The sequence below is a fragment of the Stegostoma tigrinum genome, chromosome 29 (assembly GCF_030684315.1).
Source record: "Stegostoma tigrinum isolate sSteTig4 chromosome 29, sSteTig4.hap1, whole genome shotgun sequence".
In the NCBI taxonomy this organism is placed as follows: Eukaryota; Metazoa; Chordata; class Chondrichthyes; order Orectolobiformes; family Stegostomatidae; genus Stegostoma; species Stegostoma tigrinum.
The window spans coordinates 31622664-31644699 of NC_081382.1; the positions used below are offsets into that span (position 1 = coordinate 31622664).

At 41.8% G+C, this 22036-nt stretch overlaps 1 protein-coding gene across 2 annotated transcripts in view; it reads right to left on the reverse strand.

Moving 5' to 3' along the window:
- Positions 1 to 22036, reverse strand: part of c5 (complement component 5) — a 123232-nt gene that overhangs the window by 46468 nt on the left and 54728 nt on the right. The window contains exons 18-23 of one of the 2 annotated variants that reach the window (XM_059638286.1): positions 17351 to 17441; positions 14074 to 14156; positions 13851 to 13990; positions 6431 to 6661; positions 1953 to 2013; positions 1764 to 1853 (exon numbers count right to left, since the gene is read on the reverse strand). In XM_059638286.1, the coding sequence (XP_059494269.1) occupies positions 1764 to 1853; positions 1953 to 2013; positions 6431 to 6661; positions 13851 to 13990; positions 14074 to 14156; positions 17351 to 17441 (696 nt within the window). The remainder of the gene's footprint in view (positions 1 to 1763; positions 1854 to 1952; positions 2014 to 6430; positions 6662 to 13850; positions 13991 to 14073; positions 14157 to 17350; positions 17442 to 22036) is intronic. The other variant, XM_059638287.1, reaches the window with a different exon arrangement.

Genomic DNA, 22036 nt, shown 5'->3' on the forward strand with positions numbered 1-22036 from the left:
GATTTTGGTAGAGCTGGATATTGTAAACATACATTCAGAAATTAACTCCATCAGACCTTACTTCTTCACTTAGGTGGTGAAAATGAAATAAATCAAGATTGAAACACAGCATATGCCAAAGCTGACTACTTGTGCAGTTGGGAAGAAGCCATTGAAGGTAATGTTACAGTGCTGACACTACATGTATAAGCTAAACATGGCCTATAGTTATATGACAGAATGTCTGCAATAATTTGAAACTAAGATGGTTGCCCCTTTCTTTTCTTTCTTTAGCAAATAAATTATATATGCTGGCTGCATAGTGAAATGCTGTAATGGTACAGTCAAGAATAAGCCCTTATTACATGTGAAATTGTATGTGTAGTTAAACCAAATGTGCATTTTGTGCGAGAAACATAGAACTGAATGGTCAATTCCAACTGAATCATCTGTATCATTATAAGTCTGAGTGGGTGATTAACCTAGAACTTTATTACAATGTGTTTGAGTGCTTGAAGAGGGGAGATTTTATTATAGTTCTGTCAGGGCTTTGGTGGAACTCCACATAGAGCGTTGTGCAGTTTCGCTGTCTGTGCTATGCTTGGCTTGGGGAACTAGATTGGTGGAGGTTTGCTAGATTGATTTCTGGGATGAGAGGGTTGGAACACAGCTTGAATAAAATAGACATACACTTCCTGGAGTTTAGTTTAATGAGGGGTAATTTCATTGAAATGTTTAGAATTCTGAGAAGGCAGACGGGTGCTGCAAAGTCATTTCTTGTGTCTGCTGAATTTAATCCAGGGGCATGGTCTCAAGATAATAGGGCAGCAATATTGTCCTAGGAAAAGGAGAAATTTCTCGACTCAGGCTTGCGATCCTCTACAGGCTGTGAATGAGAATGTAAGAGACAGTTGCTGGAGAAAAATACTTAGTTCTCCCAGCCTGCCCTGCCATTCAACAAAATCATGGTTGATGTCCCTCAGGGGCTTCAACTATTTTTTCATGACATTTCAGCTTAACAGTCAAGTCCAACATTTCAAGAATCTCTCTCTTCCTTCTCATTAAATACTTGCAGTGATCTCACCTTTACAACTCCCTGGGGTCGAGAATTCCAGACATCTTTTACCCTCTGGGAGGACAGATTCTTTTGTATCTCAGTTTTAAATGTGTTTCCCCTTATTCTGAACTCTATCCCCTAGTCTGCAATTCCTCAAAGAGTGGAAACATCTTCTCAATATCTACCTGAAGAGCTTCCTCAGAATTTTGTTTCAAGAAGATCATCCCTCATTCTTCTGAAATCTAATGAATAAAGGCCCATCCTGTTTAACCATCATTGATAAGTCAATCCCTTCATTCCAGGAACCAGCCTAGTGAATATCTTTTGAATAGCCTCCAATAACAATATATCAATTTTAAATAAGGGACCCAAAACTGCTTACAGTACTACCAGGTGTGGCCTCACCAACACTCTTTACAGCTGTAACAAGACTTCCCTGTGTGGAGTCTCCATCATTGATTACATTTAACACTGGGATAGAAAGATTTTGGTATCACAGCAAATCAAGCAAAATGAGGAGTGGGTAAGAGGGAGTTAAAATCAAGATCAGCTATGATCATATTGAATGGTGGTGCAGGCTTGTCTGGCTATAGGGTTTACCCCTGCTCATATTTCTTGTGTTCTCCCAAAACCCATTGAATTACCAGAGGGACTCATAGACCAATATATAACAGCCGAGATCCGTAAGAAGACAAATTCATGACGAATCAAACAGTAGTAATATTACCTTGCACAGTTAACACATTCTTTGGTTTTACATTTGGGAGAATATTTAATGGTGTTTTCAATTGAAATTCGATCCTTCTCACTATTGTCCCTGAAAGTAAATTTCAAAAAAATTAAACTTTAGTTATAATAGTTTTCCAAACAAAATCTTCAATTAAATATTATCTTGGAAACTTGGTATAAACTGTACCCAAGACGTTGGCTGGATCCATTACGTAGGGGAAATTTTTTTCTTTCTTAATTCCTTCTGGCTTCAGGCCAGATCAGAAGTTAACAATAGAAAAGAAAAATGCAAGTGCAAAGATTACTATTTACAAAATCAAAAAGTACACAGAAATGTTTCATTAATAGAAACAATGCATGACAGAATGAGTAATAGCTAGTGTCTCAGTGAGAAATTCAGATAACACTATAAACCATCAATGGTGGTGAGATTTCAGTAGCTATTTCTGCCATTTTATTCGATTTGAAAAACATATTTTGATTAGTAGTAGGAATGAAGGATACTAACAACTGCGGTGCAAATTTTTCATACATGATGGGATGCCAGTTGAAGGATTAATGAGTTGAAGACAAAAGTACTGCAGATGCTGGAAGCCAGAGTCAATAGATTTGAAGCTGGAAAAGCACAGCAGGTCAGACAGCATCCAAGATGCAGGAAAGTCAATGTTTTGACCCTGTCCTGATAAAGGGTTTCAGACTGAAACATTGACTTTCCTGCTCCTTGGATGTTGTTTGACTTGCTGTGCTTTTCCAGCTTCACATCTACTGATGAAGGATTAATGCACACAGATTACAAAAATGAATAATTGATTGATTTTGAAATAAGTTAAGTGTGTGTCTTTATGGTACTATGGTAGTGCCTAGAGGATCAGAGTTCAAGAGGTGAGTCATAACATGTCTGAACAGGTTGTTTAAAAATTATTACACTTAAGATACTGAAGTCAAACTCCTGTGATCATACACAGGGATGTGAAGTTAAGAAAGTCTGCAGGCAAAGCAAGGTTGGACACAGGGAGATAACCGGACATGTGCAAGCAGATGTAAATCTGTCCTGACACTGAAGTCATAAGCTTTGCAAACTTTATTTTACTGTTATAAATCACAAGTCTAATCATTTTCTTTGAGGAAGTGACAAAGTTGATAGATGAGGGAAGGGCTGTAGATGTCATATACATGAACTTCAGTAAGGCATTTGATAAGGTTCCTCATGGTAGGCTGATGGAGAAAGTGAAGTCACATGGGGTCCAGGGTGTACTAGCTACATGGATAGAGAACTGGCTGGGCAACAGGAGACAGAGAGTTGTAGTGGAAGGGAGCTTCTCAAAATGGAGAACGATGACCAGTGGTGTTCCTCAGGGATCCGTGTTGGGACCACTGTTGTTTGGGATATACATAAACGATGCGGAGGAAAGCATAGATGGTCTGATGAACAAGTTTGCAGATGACACTAAGATTGGTGGAATGAAGGGGGCTGTTGGAGAACGCAGCAGAACATAGACAGATTGGAAAGTTGGGCAGAGAAATGGCAGATGGAGTTCAATCCAGGCAAATGCGAGGTGATGCATTTTGGAAGATCCAATTTAAGAGCGAACTATATGGTAAATGGAAGAGCCCTGGGGAAAATTGATACACATATAGAACTGGGTGTTCAGGTCCATTGTTCTCTGAAGGTGGCAATGCAGGTTGATAGAGTAGTCAAGAAGGCATGCTTTCATTCATTGGACGGGGTGCTGAGTACAAGAGTTGGCAGGTCATATTACAGTTGAATAGGACTTTGGTTCGACCACATTTGGAATACTGTGTACAGCTCCAGTCACCACATTACTAAAAGGACGCGGATGCTTTGGAGAGGGTGCAGAGGAGGTTTACCAGGATGTTGCCTGGTACAGAGGGTGCTAGCTATGAAGGGAGGTTGAGTAGATTAGAATTATTTACATTAGAAAGATGGAGGCTGGAGGGGGGACCTGATTGAGGCCCACAAAATCATGAGAGATATAGATAGGGTGGATAGCAAGAAGCTTTTTCCCAGAGTGGGGGACTCAATTACTAGGGGTCACGATTTCAAGGTTAGAGGGGAAAAGTTTAAGGGAGATATGCGTGCCTGGAATGCATTGCCAGTGGGCGTGGTAGAGGCAGCCACAATAGCGTCATTTAAGATGTATCTAGACAGGTACGTGAATGGGCAGGGAGCAGAGGGATACAGATCCTTGGAAAATAGGCAACAGGTTTAGTGAAAGGATTTGGATTGGCGCAGGCTTGGAGGGCCGAAGGGCCTGCGGCTGTGCTGTAATTTTCTTTGTTCTTTGTTAACATTTAGAAACTTATGTTATTCAATTTACAGCCAGCAGTGGTGCAGTAACGCTTTCATTGTGTGAACAATGTAATTACAGTCCGACGAATTTACTAAATAAAAACTGAAAGAGCTACAGATGGTGTAAATCAGAAACAAAAACAGAAATTGCTGGAAAGCTCAGTTCTGAGGAATGGTCACTCGACCTAAAATGTTAACTCTGATTTGTTTCCACTGATGCTGCCAGACTTGCTGAGTCTTTCCAGCAATTTCTGTTTTTGTTTCTGTTTGCATTAACATTGTCATCTGACTATTGTGAAATGTCAGGGCATCATCAGTTAGTTGTCCTGTGAGACAAATATGGAAATTCATGGAAGCAGGACACTCATTAGGAGACATAATCCTTTACCTAAGTGCACTAAAGGATTGATATCCAAAACAGGAATGTACAGAATGTGAAAATTGGGGCTTAACACTTCCCCATCTATAATCACAACAGATCATAAGCCTCTTGTTAATTTACAGATATTGACTAGATGACCTCTGGACAGTAAAATATATTCCTTTTTATAGAAGTATCAGTCATACCTTTGCAAAGTCAACTGGATAAATATAATACCTAGTGCAGAACAGAGGTGAATATCCTAGGTTCAACTTGCAGTCTGTATTGATTTTATTGATTTAGTGGGGTGCTACAATTGACCTCATCGCCAATCATACCTCATCCAAGTGGTAATAATTCAGGTGTCTTTCACAAGCTCTGCCTTCTTCAAAAACAAAGTTCACCTCTGTATCTCCCACTTACTCATTTCATTGCCAGTGAAACTCTTACATTACTTATGCAACCTCCAGCCTATCCAAAACCCTCTTCACTAGCCTCCCAAGCTCCACCTTACATAAATGCTACAATTTATTTTGCAATGAGTCTTACTTATCATCCAATTCTTGCCAACTTGTATTGACACTATATATTTTTTGTGCAGTGAATTCTAGTAGATTGGAGTTTATTCCAATGACAGGTTTCCGACAAAGAGCCGATGGGAACCCTATATCATTCCTGAGGTAGACGCCTGACAACGTAAGTGCCATCAGGCATTTACCTGGCCGGTGCTGGGCCTCCCACACAATCAAGGCCCTTGAAGTGCAGAAACCAGCCTCTTGAGAGCTACTGGCCAAGCAAAAGCTGGTAAGCAGCTCTCCATTGCAGGCAGCACCTGGTGGACTAGACAGCCCTGGGATTGGGACTGGATTCCTGAACCCAGGTAAACAAAGTTGCAAGGAGGGTCAAGGGGAGGGGGGTTGGAAGGTGAGGCAGGTTTGGAGGAAAGAGCAAAGGGCTTTTGATCAAGTATAGAGTGCCTATCAATTTGGGTCACTCCTTTGTGACCCAGACAAATCCAATCAGTTTTGCTGTGTGACCTTTGGGAGGCATGTGAAAGTCATATAAGTTGGAAAGAGGCAGCATAAAGTTCTAAGAATAATTGGTATAACTCAATCAGGCAGTTTTCCCGATTTTGTCCGGAATGTCATCCAGGTTTCGTTGCATTTAGACACAGACTCGTTTTGTATCTGAGGAATCATGAATGGTGCTGAATTGTGCCATCATGAGCAAACACCTCCATTTCTGAACTTATGATGGAGGAAAAGACATAAATGAAGCAGTTGAAGATGCTTGGGCTTAGGATACTACCCTGAACAACTCCTGCAGTGATGTCCTGTGGCTGAAATGACCGGTGTCCAGCAATGTGGAACATGCTGAAATTTATTCTTCCACTTTGCTACATCTCTCCTCATCTTCAAAATAAGGATATATTTTGGCATGTGTACTTTTTTACAGAAAAATATTCTTTTTAAAATATTATTTTTCAAAAAATGTTCTTACTCATTTTCCCTATTTGTTCCATTTTCTGACAACCTCAAAGATCTTGAAACATTTTTCTATACTAAAGGTGCTATGTAAATGAAAGTTGACATAAGATGTTAAGCCAGGCAATGAGTACAACCAAGCTTTCAACTTCAGGGGTGCATGATTCCAGTAGTAGTTACTGAATACTGATCAGATTCCCTAAGCCAAGGTTACAGGCAAATTGGATTGTACCATTGTTGTCCCAGTAGAGGTCAGCTAAACCAGCACTGACTGAGTTCGCACCTTCAGGATCTGTATGGTTCAATGACTTGGATAAATTAAATGAAACATCAAGTGAATGTGATAGTCAAAATTAATTATATTCATTTCTAGTTTGTGATTTTGTATCATCAAACTGGATTGATATAATTTTATGTTAAACTTTTGATTTGTGCCAAACTTTTTTTTCAAAGCCTACAATTCTCTGTTTACAAAGACAGAACCATTAAACTGAAGAATTGGAACTTACCACTACATGCAATTTGTGGACAGTAATTTCATTTGCTGAAAATTGAGTTTTAAGTGTAAAGTTTAAGTTGTGAACACCTATCTTCAAAGGAAGTATAGTGAATGTAAATGGAAGTGCTGAGAAACCTTCCAAAGTTCTTCTTTGGCAAGCAGTGTGTTGTCTTCCTTCAATGCTTGTTTGAGAACCTTTAAACAAACATGTTCCCTCGTCTGTACTCAGCTGAACACAAACCTTTGAACAAAACAATGCGCAATTAATTATCAGGGCTGAGCAGTGACTTCTCATACAGTTTATAAAACTCTTAATTCTGATGATACAACAAAAAAAGTGAAAGAAAAGAAACCTCTAATTAGATTCTTCAACAAGAAAAGAAAACCTTGCCACTTCTCCATCGAAAAGTTGCCGAGTTTCTTTTCAGAAAATACACTTGAGTACTATTAGTTGGCTCAGCCAATACAATTCAACAAAGTGAAAGGCTGATAATTCAACTTTCACTGTAGGATTACAGTAGTAAGTTAGAGAAATTAAAGAATCAAACACTAGATCAGACAATTCTTTGATCAAATATCAAACATTTGGTTTTGAAACCAAGGGTAAGAAAGAAAAATGAAATGGGTGAGAACATTTCTAATCTTAGTCTATAGTTGTCTATTTAGTTCACTGAATGAAAAGGATATGAAGCGTAGAACATAGAACAGTACAGCACAGTACAGGCCCTTTGGCTCATGATATTGTGCTGCCCTACTATCATACTCTAAGATCAAACTACCCTGAATACCATACATTTTACTATCATCCATGAGCCTATCCAAGAGCTGCTTAAATGTCCCTAATATATCTGACTCCACTACCACCCATGGCAGTGCATTACATGCACCCACCACTCTCTGTGTAAAGAACATATCTCTGATATCTCCCCTACACCTTCCTCCAATCAGCTTATAATTATGCCTCCTAATAATAGTGATTTCTGCCCTGGGAAAAATTCTCTGGCTATTCATTCTAAGCCACTCATCGTCTTGTACACCTCTACCAAGTCACTACTCATCCTTCTTCGCTCCAATGAGAAAAGCCCTAGCTCCGTCAACCTTTCCTCATAAGTCCAGTCCAGGCAGCATCCTGGTAAACCTCCTTTGCACCCTTTCTAAAGCTTCCACATCCTTCCTATAAGCATATTGGAATGTCTTGGGAACATGAAAAGAGTTTTAGATTAAAATAGAACACTAGGAGGAACTTTGCTTGAATTAAATGGGTGGTTAGTATGTGGAATAGCAAACTGGCACAAGTTCTTTTTTCTTTTTTTGTTTGATCTGGGTGTTGCTGGCTGGGCCAACATTTATTACTTCTCCCTAGTTGCCCTTGAGAAAGTGATAGCGAGCTGTCTTCTTGAACTGCTGCAGTCCACCTGCTGTGGATTGACCCACAATGCCAGTACGAAGGGAATTTCGAGATTTTGACCCAGTAACCATGAAGGAACACCAATATATTTCCAAGTAAGGATGGTGAGTGGCTTGGAGGGAACTTGAATGTGGAGGTGTTCCCATATATCTGTTGCCCTTTTCCTTCTAAGATTCTTAGTAGTGTAGATGAGCAGAGAGATCTCGGTGTCCATATACACAGATCCTTGAAAGTTGCCACCCAGGTTGACAGGGCTGTTAAGAAGGCATACAGTGTTTTAGCTTTTCTTAATAGAGGGATCGAGTTCCGGAACCAAGAGGTTATGGTGAGGCTGTACAAAACTCTGGCGCAGACGCACTAGGGGTATTGTGTACAGTTCTGGTCACCGCATTATAAGAAGGATGTGGAAGCTTTGGAAAGGGTGCAGAGGAGATTTACTACGATGTTGCCTGGTATGGAGGGAAGGTCTTATGACAAAAGGCTGAGGGATTTGAGGCTGTTTTCATTAGAGAGAAGAAGGTTGAGAGGTGACTTAATTGAAACATATAAAATAATCAGAGGGTTAGATAGGGTGGATAGAGAGAGCCTTTTTCCTAGGATGGTGACGGCGAGCACGAGGGGGCATAGCTTTAAATTGAGGGGTGAAAGATATAGGACAGATGTCAGAGGTAGTTTCTTTACTCAGAGAGTAGTAAGGGCATGGAACGCTTTGCCTGCAACGGTAGTAGATTCGCCAACTTTAGGTACATTTAAGTAGTCATTGGATAAGCATATGGACGTACATGGAATAGTGTAGGTTAGATGGGCTTGAGATCAGTATGACAGGTCGGCACAACATCGAGGGCTGAAGGGCCTGTACTGTGCTGTAATGTTCTAAGTTCTAAGTTCTAAATGGTAATGGTCGCAGGTTTGGAAGGTGCTATCTGAGGATCTTTGGTGAATTTCTGCAGTGCATCTTGTAGATAGTGAACACTGCTGCTACAGAGCGTCAGTAGTGTAGAGAGTGGATGCTTGTGGATGTCATGCTAATCAAGTGGGCTTGTCTGTCCCGGATGGCGTCAAGCTTCTTGAGAGTTGCTGGGGCAGCATTCATCCAGGCATGTGGGGAGTATTCCAACACACTTCTAACTTGTGCCTTGTGGATGGTTGTCAGGCTTTGGGGAATTAGGCAGTGAGTTACTTGCTGCAGTATTTCCTGCCCTTGTACTATTGCTTTTATGTGGTGAGTCCAGCAGTGGCTACATGGGTTGTGGGATAAGAAATCTTATGGGTTTCAAGAAACAACTAGACTGGTATTGTCAACAGAGATAATGGGAACTGCAGATGCTGGAGAATTCCAAGATAATAAAATGTGAGGCTGGATGAACACAGCAGGCCAAGCAGCATCTCAGGAGCACAAAAGCTGACGTTTCGGGCCTAGACCCTTCATCAGAGAGGGGGATGGGGGGAGGGAACTGGAATAAATAGGGAGAGAGGGGGAGGCGGACCGAAGATGGAGAGTAAAGAAGATAGGTGGAGAGAGTATAGGTGGGGAGGGAGGTAGGGGATAGGTCAGTCCAGGGAAGACGGACAGGTCAAGGGGGTGGGATGAGGTTAGTAGGTAGCTGGGGGTGCGGCTTGGTGTGGGAGGAAGGGATGGGTGAGAGGAAGAACTGGTTAGGGAGGCAGAGACAGGTTGGACTGGTTTTGGGATGCAGTGGGTGGGGGGGGGGGAGAGCTGGGCTGGTTGTGTGGTGCAGTGGGGGGAGGGGACGAACTAGGCTGGTTTAGGGATGCAGTAGGGGAAGGGGAGATTTTGAAACTGGTGAAGTCCACATTGATACCATATGGCTGCAGGGTTCCCAGGCGGAATATGAGTTGCTGTTCCTGCAACCTTCGGGTGGCATCATTGTGGCAGTGCAGGAGGCCCATGATGGACATGTCATCTAGAGAATGGGAGGGGGAGTGGAAATCGTTTGCGACTGGGAGGTGCAGTTGTTTGTTGCGAACTGAGCGGAGGTGTTCTGCAAAGCGGTCTCCAAGCCTCCGCTTGGTTTCCCCAATGTAGAGGAAGCCGCACCGGGTACAATGGATGCAGTATACCACATTGGCAGATGTGCAGGTGAACCTCTGCTTAATGTGGAATGTCATCTTGGGGCCTGCGATAGGGGTGAAGGAGGAGGTGTGGGGACAAGTGTAGCATTTCCTGCGGTTCCAGGGGAAGGTGCCGGGTGTGGTGGGGTTGGAGGGCAGTGTGGAGCGAACAAGGGAGTCATGGAGAGAGTGGTCTCTCCGGAAAGCAGACAGGGGAGGGGATGGAAAAATGTCTTGGGTGGTGGGGTCGGATTGTAAATGGCGGAAGTGTCGGAGGATGATGTGTTGTATCCGGAGGTTGGTAGGGTGGTGTGTGAGAACGAGGGGGATCCTCTTAGGGCGGTTGTGGCGGGGGCGGGGTGTGAGGGATGTGTTGCGGGAAATACGGGAGACGCGGTCAAGGGCGTTCTCGATCACTGTGGGGGGAAAGTTGCGGTCCTTAAAGAACTTGGACATCTGGGATGTGCGGGAGTGGAATGTCTTATCGTGGGAGCAGATGCGGCGGAGGCGGAGGAATTGGGAATAGGGGATGGAATTTTTGCAGGAGGGTGGGTGGGAGGAGGTGTATTCTAGGTAGCTGTGGGAGTCGGTGGGCTTGAAATGGACATCAGTTACAAGCTGGTTGCCTGAGATGGAGACTGAGAGGTCCAGGAAGGTGAGGGATGTGCTGGAGATGGCCCAGGTGAACTGAAGGTTGGGGTGGAAGGTGTTGGTGAAGTGGATGAACTGTTCGAGCTCCTCTGGGGAGCAAGAGGCGGCGCCGATACAGTCATCAATGTACCGGAGGAAGAGGTGGGGTTTGGGGCCTGTGTAGGTGCGGAAGAGGGACTGTTCCACGTAACCTACAAAGAGGCAGGCATAGCTGGGGCCCATGCGGGTCCCCATGGCCACTCCCTTAGTCTGTAGGAAGTGGGAGGAGTCAAAAGAGAAGTTGTTGAGTGTGAGGACGAGTTCAGCTAGGCGGATGAGAGTGTCGGTGGAGGGGGACTGGTCGGGCCTGCGGGACAGGAAGAAGCGGAGGGCCTTGAGGCCATCTCCATGCGGAATGCAGGTGTACAGGGACTGGACGTCCATGGTGAATATGAGGTGTTGGGGGCCAGGGAATTGGACGTCCTGGAGGAGGTGGAGGGCGTGGGTGGTGTCACGGATGTAGGTGGGGAGTTAGAACATAGAACATAGAACAGTACAGCACAGTACAGGCCATTCAGCCCACGATGTTGTGCTGAACTTTTACCCTAAACCTAAGGTCTATCTAACCTCCACCCCTACTGTATACTATCATCCATATGCCTACCTAATAGCTGCTTAGTTGCCCCTAATGTGGCCAATTCCACTACCCCATCCAGTATTGCATTCCACACCCCTACCACTCTCTGAGTAAAGCACCTACCTCTGACGTCTCCCCTATATCTACCTCCACTCATTTTAAAACTATGCCCCCTCGTAATGGCTACCTCCACCCTAGGAAAATGATCCTGGACCAAAGGGGAGAAAATGGAGTCCAGATAGGTGGAGATGATCTCCACCTATCTGGACTCCATTTTCTCCCCTTTGGTCCAGGAACTCCCCACCTACGTCCGTGACACCACCCACGCCCTCCACCTCCTCCAGGACTTCCAATTCCCTGGCCCCCAACACCTCATATTCACCATGGACGTCCAGTCCCTGTACACCTGCATTCCGCATGGAGATGGCCTCAAGGCCCTCCGCTTCTTCCTGTCCCGCAGGCCCGACCAGTCCCCCTCCACCGACACTCTCATCCGCCTAGCTGAACTCGTCCTCACACTCAACAACTTCTCTTTTGACTCCTCCCACTTCCTAAAGACTAAGGGGGTGGCCATGGGGACCCGCATGGGCCCCAGCTATGCCTGCCTCTTTGTCGGTTACGTGGAACAGTCCCTCTTCCGCACTTACACAGGCCCCAAACCCCACCTCTTCCTCCGGTACATTGATGACTGTATCGGCGCCGCCTCTTGCCCCCCAGAGGAGCTCGAACAGTTCATCCACTTCACCAACACCTTCCACCCCAACCTTCAGTTCACCTGGGCCATCTCCAGCACATCCCTCACCTTCCTGGACCTCTCAGTCTCCATCTCAGGCAACCAGCTTGTAACTGATGTCCATTTCAAGCCCACCGACTCCCACAGCTACCTAGAATACACCTCCTCCCACCCACCCTCCTGCAAAAATTCCATCCCCTATTCCCAATTCCTCCGCCTCCGCCGCATCTGCTCCCACGATAAGACATTCCACTCCCGCACATCCCAGATGTCCAAGTTCTTTAAGGACCGCAACTTTCCCCCCACAGTGATCGAGAACGCCCTTGACCGCGTCTCCCGTATTTCCCGCAACACATCCCTCACACCCCGCCCCCGCCACAACCGCCCTAAGAGGATCCCCTTCGTTCTCACACACCACCCTACCAACCTCCAACAACGCATCATCCTCCGACACTTCCGCCATTTACAATCCGACCCCACCACCCAAGACATTTTTCCATCCCCTCCCCTGTCTGCTTTCCGGAGAGACCACTCTCTCCGTGACTCCCTTGTTCGCTCCACACTGCCCTCCAACCCCACCACACCCGGCACCTTCCCCTGCAACCGCAGGAAATGCTACACTTGTCCCCACACCTCCTCCCTCACCCCTATCGCAGGCCCCAAGATGACATTCCACATTAAGCAGAGGTTCACCTGCACATCTGCCAATGTGGTATACTGCATCCATTGTACCCGGTGCGGCTTCCTCTACATTGGGGAAACCAAGCGGAGGCTTGGAGACCGCTTTGCAGAACACCTCCGCTCAGTTCGCAACAAACAACTGCACCTTCCAGTCGCAAACCATTTCCACTCCCCCTCCCATTCTCTAGATGACATGTCCATCATGGGCCTCCTGCACTGCCACAATGATGCCACCCGAAGGTTGCAGGAACAGCAACTCATATTCCGCCTGGGAACCCTGCAGCCATATGGTATCAATGTGGACTTCACCAGTTTCAAAATCTCCCCTTCCCCTACTGCATCCCTAAACCAGCCTAGTTCGTCCCCTCCCCCCACTGCACCACACAACCAGCCCAGCTCTTCCCCCCCACCCACTGCATCCCAAAACCAGTCCAACCTGTCTCTGCCTCCCTAACCGGTTCTTCCTCTCACCCATCCCTTCCTCCCACACCAAGCCGCACCCCCAGCTACCTACTAACCTCATCCCACCCCCTTGACCTGTCCGTCTTCCCTGGACTGACCTATCCCCTCCCTACCTCCCCACCTATACTCTCTCCACCTATCTTCTTTACTCTCCATCTTCGGTCCGCCTCCCCCTCTCTCCCTATTTATTCCAGCTCCCTCTCCCCATCCCTCTCTCTGATGAAGGGTCTAGGCCCGAAACGTCAGCTTTTGTGCTCCTGAGATGCTGCTTGGCCTGCTGTGTTCATCCAGCCTCACATTTTATTATCTTGGTATTGTCAACAAATGGGACATAGAGTTGTCAGAAATCTACTAAAACCCTATGGATCAGAGGGTTAGATGAGCCGGAAAATCTACCAATCATTCGAACTATCACAGATAATGGGAACTGTAGATGCTGGAGAATCCAAAATAACAAAGTGTGAAGCTGGATGAACACAGCAGGCCAAGCAGCATCTCAGGACACAAACTATCATGTTGTTGCTAACTTCATTCTTTCAGCTTCTGACCCCAGATATTGTTGATTTCCATCTGAAGGTGATCCTACTACAAAGTATAGTAAAATTATTTAAACTAAGTGCAACTTATCTACTAAATCTGTTTCATGTTGACTAAACTTTAATATTTGCATGAGGCTTCTGAACATGATCTGACATTCAAAAAGTCAAAATGTGGCAATGAATAGGCCGTGCCCAAAGCAGCATCAGACAATTGCCAAATATAACATTTTAAGGTATGTTCCTAATAAGCAAGTTTTTAAGATGTACCTTTGTTTTATCCCTCTGATAACTGTACACAGAAGCTTCTAGTTGTACTTGTTCACCTCTCACAACAGAATAAAGTAATTTTGCTTTTAGAATCACATCCTGATAAACTGTCACTTTTATGGGATCAGCAATACATATACCTGTATAAAATATGAAAAACAAGAATGATTGAATCTGCTGCTTAGAATCATTGAGTTCTAAAATTGTCTAGATTTTTGCTTACCGGTCCCTGAAATTCCCACTCCTTGGACTTCCCAAGTAGTCAATGAATCAGGTAAAACTTTTAACAGATGCTGAGAATTTGAGCTAAACATAATAAATACACAAAACTCATTTCAATATGTGTCACGTGTAACATTTAAATTGCAAGTTCACTATTTTATTTTTATTTACCAGATAAATAATATTCACATTTGTAAACATATTAGGACAACTCCCGTGATCTAAAAATCTAGTTTTTAATTCTGGATTTTTGAAACTTGTTTATCAATTGCAGAGCAGAAACTTTTATTTGTGGGCAAGTTAGATGAAAAGTACAATACCGAAGCAAATGGCAAAATGTAATGGAATAAAAGCAATATTTGACATTTTAAAAATCGTGTATGTTGATGAGTTTCAACATTCAAATATTTACTTAAGTTTTACTTAACTAAACCTAATTAAAAGAATAAGAGTAAACATAAAGAATAAAAGCCTGAAGTACCAGCAATCTGCATTTTACAATCTGTGTTTGAATCTGGTGTCTACTTTGTTTGCACTTAAACTTTACCATCAGCATTAAGATATGCCCAAGTTGTTCTTTTCCAACCAGCTACATTTCTATACTGTACTCACTAGTTGGAAGTATGTATGTTGCTGTTCTACAGGAGTCATAACTGGTGTGAACCAGCTATAAGAAAAACAGCGATTCAATCATTTAAATCTCAGCAGAGAATGGCCAAAATACACAAAACAAAAATACTACTGCTGTGACGAAGCACCTTAAACGTGTTTTGATTTTTCTTCTTTAATGCATGCAAGTTAGATATTTCACATCATTCATGTGATTAAACCTTCATTTCTTACAGCTCTGTTATCTACTCAACCTATCTCTGACCAGGCTTTTGTCATCTGCCCTGATAATGCCTTCTGTTGCTCAGTATCAAATATCCTTACCGATATTTTGTGACATTAAGGGTGCTAAATAAATGCAAGTTGTTAATTTGCTATAATTGAATTTTGAAGTAACTTTCATTGATTCTAAAGACGGAACAGAAAGCTTTGGTTACTATATTTGGCCTTACTTGTCGATCATGTAACCTTCTGCAATTTTGTAGATAGTGGAACATGGGTTAGTTTATAAACTGACAAACATTTATAGTAAATAGTAAATGAACAATTGAACTACAGGACAAATTAAATTTGTTTTTCAAACTTAAAGAGGAGCTGCTATTTAAACAGATATTGATATTAGCCCCTTAGGACACATGTACTTCTGCCGATACCTGCTTTCACAAAGGCAGTTTTTAAAAAAAAAATTGCATTACAAGAATGGAGTTTTACCTGCTGCACATTAAATGGTTTTTCTGACTGTTATAAACAGAAAATGAGACTAAGCAAACTTAGCTTCAGCCCTGGCATTTATTCTGAAGTCAGTGTACACCAAAAAAAGCCTGAGCTGTTTCCTGACATGTTTCAAGTATACTGTGACAATAATATACTAATATTCTAATGCTTCACAGGCAAACATGCTTTTTTTCACACATTCCACTCTCTACAGTTTTCAATGATTGGCATGAGACAGGAACAGTGACAAGATAATTTGAAAATAAACCACAAAAATGAAAAAGGCATCTAACAAAATATAATGTTAAGGTATGGTAACAAAATGAAGCAGAATATTTGCAAGGGAAAAGCAGTGAAGAAAGAACAATGGAGATTAGATATCACTGATAAGAGAAGCAGATTTTGTTGAGAAAAGCGGAGAACTGGGATAAGTAAAGCTTAAAATTTTCTCTCTAGATTTCTTAAAGTGAAAGGAGGAATTAATTTTTTTAAGTAAAATATGCAAACAACATCCTTAGGACAAGGGCAGCAGATTTGTGCAAATATCATGACTTTCATGTTCCCCTCCCAGCAACTCACCATCTAGACTTGGAAATTTAAGCACCGCTTCTTCATTGTTGCTGGGTCAGAACCTTGGAACTCACTCTCTAAATAGCACTGTAGATATACCTACACCACATAAACTGCTACAGTTCAAGAAGGCAGCATATCACCATCTTCTCAAATGCAACTAAACATAGGCAATAAGTTATGGCCCAGCCAGTGACACCACATCCCATGAGTGATTTTAAAAAATAAATTTACAACAGGTAATGATGTTTGTTTTATGTAGCACACAATCAAGATGGAGGCAGGGTATGAAAATGCTTGTTAATCAAAATGCTCAAAGAAGTATACGGAGAGTAAGTGGACTGTACTCAATTTCTGCCCACTGTGGCTAATCAAGTATATATAAATTTGTTAGACCTTGAGCATAGGTTGCTGTGGATGCAATGATGAGGACTGAATCAAATGGGCAGCATGTGTCACTAAGAAAATGTTATGTAACACTAAAGAAATAGCATTCTTGGATTAAGTGAAGTACTTTAGTTACAATCATGGCCAGAGACTAGATAACATCCACTACAGCAGAAGGAAACTGAGTCTTAAGGAATAGGTAGTTACACCAGACGTGGTATTTGGGATTAAGACAAAGGCATAACACGAAAGGTTTGGAGAGATCATAGTGGAGATTTCTTAATAAGTAGATAACCCTGTGTAGTTTTTAGAAAAATAGCTGTCGGAGGGGGATTAATTGAAATTATATTGAGTTAGATGTGCAAACAAAGGACCAAGAAGACCAATGCTGATGTAATTAATATGATCACAATTACCCCAACAAACTCCACATTTAGCTAAGGATATTTTAAAATGTTACCTTTTAGGCGGCAGCTTGCTTTGATTCCTTTAAGGAACACTGGTTACAGTGTATATAGACTTGGTGAACGAAGCTGATGCTGCCTACCTTTTGGCAACTAATTTCAAAGGGGACCTTAAACAGGCAATTACTAACCTGACAGAAAAAGATCTATCACCTGTAACAAGATTGGACATGTACAGTTATATCTTTGACCATTTCAATATGGCTTCTGGCTTGTATTGAATTTGTGCTACGCGTTAGATTTGAGGCTTAATCTATGTTTTGCACCCAACTATTGAACTTGGCCATCTAAATTTCATGACTTGTTATTTTAAAAGTCATGGCTGGTGTTCACTGCTGGCACCAATTACAAACATTTGTAAACTTTGTCACTCAGGAGTGTAGATGATTAGGAATGGGATTTTCCATAGTTGCTGTGAATATCAATTTGGTTTACGTCTATGAGATGAGACAAATTATTGTAGCAAATGTAGACTGCAGAATCCAGTTATAAATTGCATAGGAACATCTCTAGAAAAAGTACTGCAGAAAATACCTCTCTGGAATTTCATGGACTTCCCATAGCCAGCTTTCTGGAAAATAACTACGGATTCGTGGAGGCTCCATTTCAAATTCATTGTTCAATTCTAGTTTTGGAGTTGAACAAAAATAAATAACGACATAATAAACAGCAACAGTATTTTGGAATCGGCGCATCGTGCTAGAACTCATATTCAGAAAGATACATTCTAAGGATCACCTTCCAAACATTTAACACTTAGAGTCAAAGTTGGAAAATTAAAATTGCGCATTATTACAACCAATTATGCTTACAAATGTCTGAGATCTCCCTACATATTTGTTTCTCAATTTCCCTCATTATTTGGGGGCCTATAGTATTATCCCATCAAAGTGGTCTTTCCGTTCTTATTTGTAATTTCTACCCATATATTTTCGCAAGACAATTTTTCAGAAATACCTTCCCTAGTTACAGCAGTGATGCATTTCTTAATCAAAAACACCACCTCTCTCCTTTCTTGCCTCCTTTTCTATCCTTCCTATAGCATCTAAAGCCTGGAAATTTGAGCTCATAGTCCTATCCATCTCTCAGCCAAGTTTCTGTATTTCTTATGACATCCCAATCCCATGTTCTAAAATATGCCCTGAGTTCATCAGCCTTACCAGTAAGACCACTTGTATTGAAATAAATACAATTCAATTCTTCAGAGTTACTACATACACTTGACTCTCTCCTGTCTTTCTCTTCTAATTGATGTGCTCTTCTCACATTAAGAACCTTCCCCATCAATCCATCTGTCTATGCTGGAATGCTTCCGATCTCTGAATGACTGAAGCTCTTTCTGTTTACACTGCTACTTAGAATTCCTCCACTCCCCTTCCCTATCAGTATAAAGTCTCCCTTAATGGAATGAGCAAATCTCCCTGCTAACATATTGGTCCCTTTTCAGTTTAGGTTAGTCCCATCCTTTTGAACAGGTCTCTTGTATCCCAAAAGACATTCCAATTGTCCAAAAACCTGAATCCCTGAACAATACAACAGCTCTTCAGCCATTGATTTATCACCATTAACCTTTTATTGCTTTCATCGTTTGAGTTAGGTATCGAGAGTAAACCAGAAATTACTACTCATAAGGTTTTATTTTTTAATCTTCTACCTAATGTCTTAAATTCACTCTGTACTGCTTTAATCTTTTCCCTTAAAATGTCACTCCTACCACTGCATACAGTAATTCCTGGCTACTAAATCTCACCTTTAACAATATGCTTGAAATGTTTACAGATGTCCTTAATCCTAGTGCCAGGAAAGCAACAAACCATTCTAAATTTATGCTCACTGCCACAGAATCTCCTGCCTATGTCCCTGGTAAGAGGGTCCCTTATAACAATAATTCTGTTAAATCTTGTCAAATCCTGCCTAACATCATCAAATGTATACAAGAAAATTTTCTTTATCGATATGTAGATGCTCCTACTAGAGAAGGAGCAAAACCAGACCCTCTTTTGGGCAATAAAGGTGACTGAAGTAAAAGTGGGGGAACACTTTGGGTCTAGCGATCATAATTCCATTAGTTTCAAAATGGTTACAGAAAAGGGTAAACCATCTATAAAAGTTAAAGATTTTAATTGGAATAAGGCAAATTTTAATGGTATGAGACAAGAACTTTCAAAAGTTGATTGGAGTAGACTGTTCGCAGGTAAAAGGACAACTGACAAGTGGAAGATATTCAAGACTGTGACCTCGAGAATTCAGAGGCATTTTTTTCCCGGAAGAGTGAAGGGTAAGGCTGGTAAGATTAAGGAACAATGGATGAATAGAGATTTTGAGGTTCTAATCAAGAATAAAAGAAAATCTTATTTTATACATCAACAACTTTGTTCAACTGAATCTCTTAATCAATATAAACAGTGTAGTAGAATTCTTAAGAGAGAAATCAGGAAGGCAAAGACAGCATATCAGATAGCTTTGATGGATAAGATTAAGGATAGTCCAAAGTGATTCTATAAATACATTAAGAGCAAGAGAGTAACTAGAGAGAGGGTAGGGCCTCTTTAGGATCAAGAAGGTTGTCTTTGTGTTGAAGCACAGGAGATGGGAGAGACACTTTATGAATATTTCACATCAGTTTTTACTGTGGAGAAAGAAATGGAATCTAGTGAATGCAGAGAAATAAACTTTGATGTTTCATAAACTGTTCACATTACAGAAGATAATGGGAACTGCAGATGCTGGAGATTCCAAGATAACTCTGATGAAGGGTCTAGGCCCGAAACGTCAGCTTTTGTGCTCCTGAGATGCTGCTTGGCCTGCTGTGTTCATCCAGCCTCACATTTTATTATCTCACATTACAGAAGAAATAGTTTGGGAGGTCTTGGAGAACGTGAAGGTGGCTAAATCTCCGTCCCTGATTTAATGTATCCCAGAGTGTTGTGAGAAGTAGGGGAGGAAATTACAAGGCCCCTTGCAGAAATATTTGCATCATTTATAACTATGCGTGAAGTGCCTGATGACAGGATGGTGACTAATGTTGTACTTTTGTTTAAGAAAGGTTGTAAAGAGAAACTGGGGAACTACAGACCTGCAAGTCTGACTTCAGTTGTGGATTAAATGTTGGAGGTGATTATAAAAAGTAGGACACTTAGAGAGGCAAAAATTGATTAGGGTTAATCAGCATGGTTTTGTGTGAGGAAAATCATGTCTCACAAACTTGATTATGTTTTTTGATCAAGTTACCAAAAGGACTGATGATGGCAGAGCAGTAGAAATTGTTTATTTGGATTTTAGTAAAGCCTTTGACAAGGTATAACTAATTAGACTAATTAGTAATATTAGGTCACATGGAATTCAAGGTGACCGATACAGATACATAATTGGCTTAACAGCAGGAGACAAACAGTAATGTTTGAAGGCTGCTTTTCAGTCTGGAGACCTCTGACCAGCAGTGTTCCACAAGGATTGGTTCTGGGTCCTCTTTTGTTTTTCATTTAGATAAATGATTTGGATGACAATATAGAAGGTATGGTTAGTAAGTTTGCAAACGAACCAAAACTAGTGGCATAGTAGACAGTGAAGAAGGTTTTCTAAGTTTACCAAGGGATCTTGATCAAATGGGACAATGGGCTAAAAAATAGCAGATGGAGTTCAAGCTGGGTAAATGCCAGATATTGAATTTTAGTATAACAAACAAGGGTATGGCTTATACAATTAATGGTGGGACCTTGGGTAGTGTTGTAGAACACAGCGACCTAGGAGTAGAGGTATCTAATTCTTTGAAGTTTGCATCACATGCAGAAAAATGTGGTTAAAAAAGTGTTTGGCACACTTGCCTTCATTGCTCAGTCCTTTGAGTATAGGAGTTGGGAAGTAATGTTGAGGTTGTACAGGCCATTGGTGAGTCCTCCTGTAGAATACTGTATACAGTTCTTGATGCCTAGTGTTAGGAAGGATATTGTCAAGCTGGAGAGAGTTTAGAAGTGATTTACCAGGATGATGCCGGGTATGGAAGGTCTGAGTTACAAAGAAAGGCTGGAGATGTTTTTCACTGGAGCAGAGGAGCTTGAGAGGCGATCTGAGTTAATGATAATTGTCTTTTCTGTAGAATGGGAATTTGAAGAACAGGGTGCACATTTTTAAGGTGAGAGGAGAGAGGTTTAAAAAAGGCATAAGAGGCAACTTTGTTTTTACAAAGAGGCTAGTTTGTTAATGTGGAATGAACTTCCTGAGGAAGTGGTGGATGCAGGTACAATTATAATGTTAAAAACAGATTTGGGTAGATACATGAATTGGAAAGGTTTGGATGGATATGGGTCAGGTTTGTGGGACTAGTTTAGTTGGGATTATACTCAGCATGGACTGGTTGGGCCGAAGGATCTGTTTCCATTCTGAATGACTCTATGACTCTATAAGGAACTTGGGTGGGAAATTTTCAAGAATGGATCTAAATTTTAAAATTAGGGATAGGACATTTAGAGATTAATCAACAAGCATGCTTCCACTGAAGGATGAGAAACCTGGTACTTGTTCCTCCAATGACGTTGTGGAAGTTGGCTCAATTGAAATTTTCTTGGCTGAGATGGTTAGATCTTTGAAAGCATGTCAAAAGGTATTGAGCAGATGGATAAACTGAATAGACATAAAGAGCAATCCATCCACTCTCCATCTCTAATTGCTGCCTGCCTGCCTGCTCACCTAACTCTATTCTACTGAAAAAATTGTCTGATCTTTGAGGACTCCGCTCTTTGGAGAAAACACTCAGTCCTCTGATTGGAGCTGCAGCTCTGACAGATCATTCTCAATTGGAGAGTAGTCCTGGCTAACCCTGTTAATTAAATGATGCTGGCAAAATGATACTCTTCAGTCCCACCACCCCTGGCAGAGATCAACACTTACTTTCAGTTCTGTAAGTGGGAATTCACAGCATCTCACAAAATTCAACCCTTAGTATCCATCCTTTTCATTTCAAGAAGAATTTGGATATTTAATTTTAAGCATGTTGAGAAAAGCTAATTGTTGTCCTTATCCTTTCAAGAGTGGAAACACCCCAAATTCTCAGCTTCTCTTTTTTGTGATGACAAGGATAAGGAAACTGAAAATCAATATGCTGTGGCAGTATATCCTGCGATAACAACCAAATTACCTGCATTGCAGACAATGATGCATCAAATTTTTGGATCATTGCTTCAGTTAATAGCAATTTCCTGCTTTATGGGAACAATTTCCCAT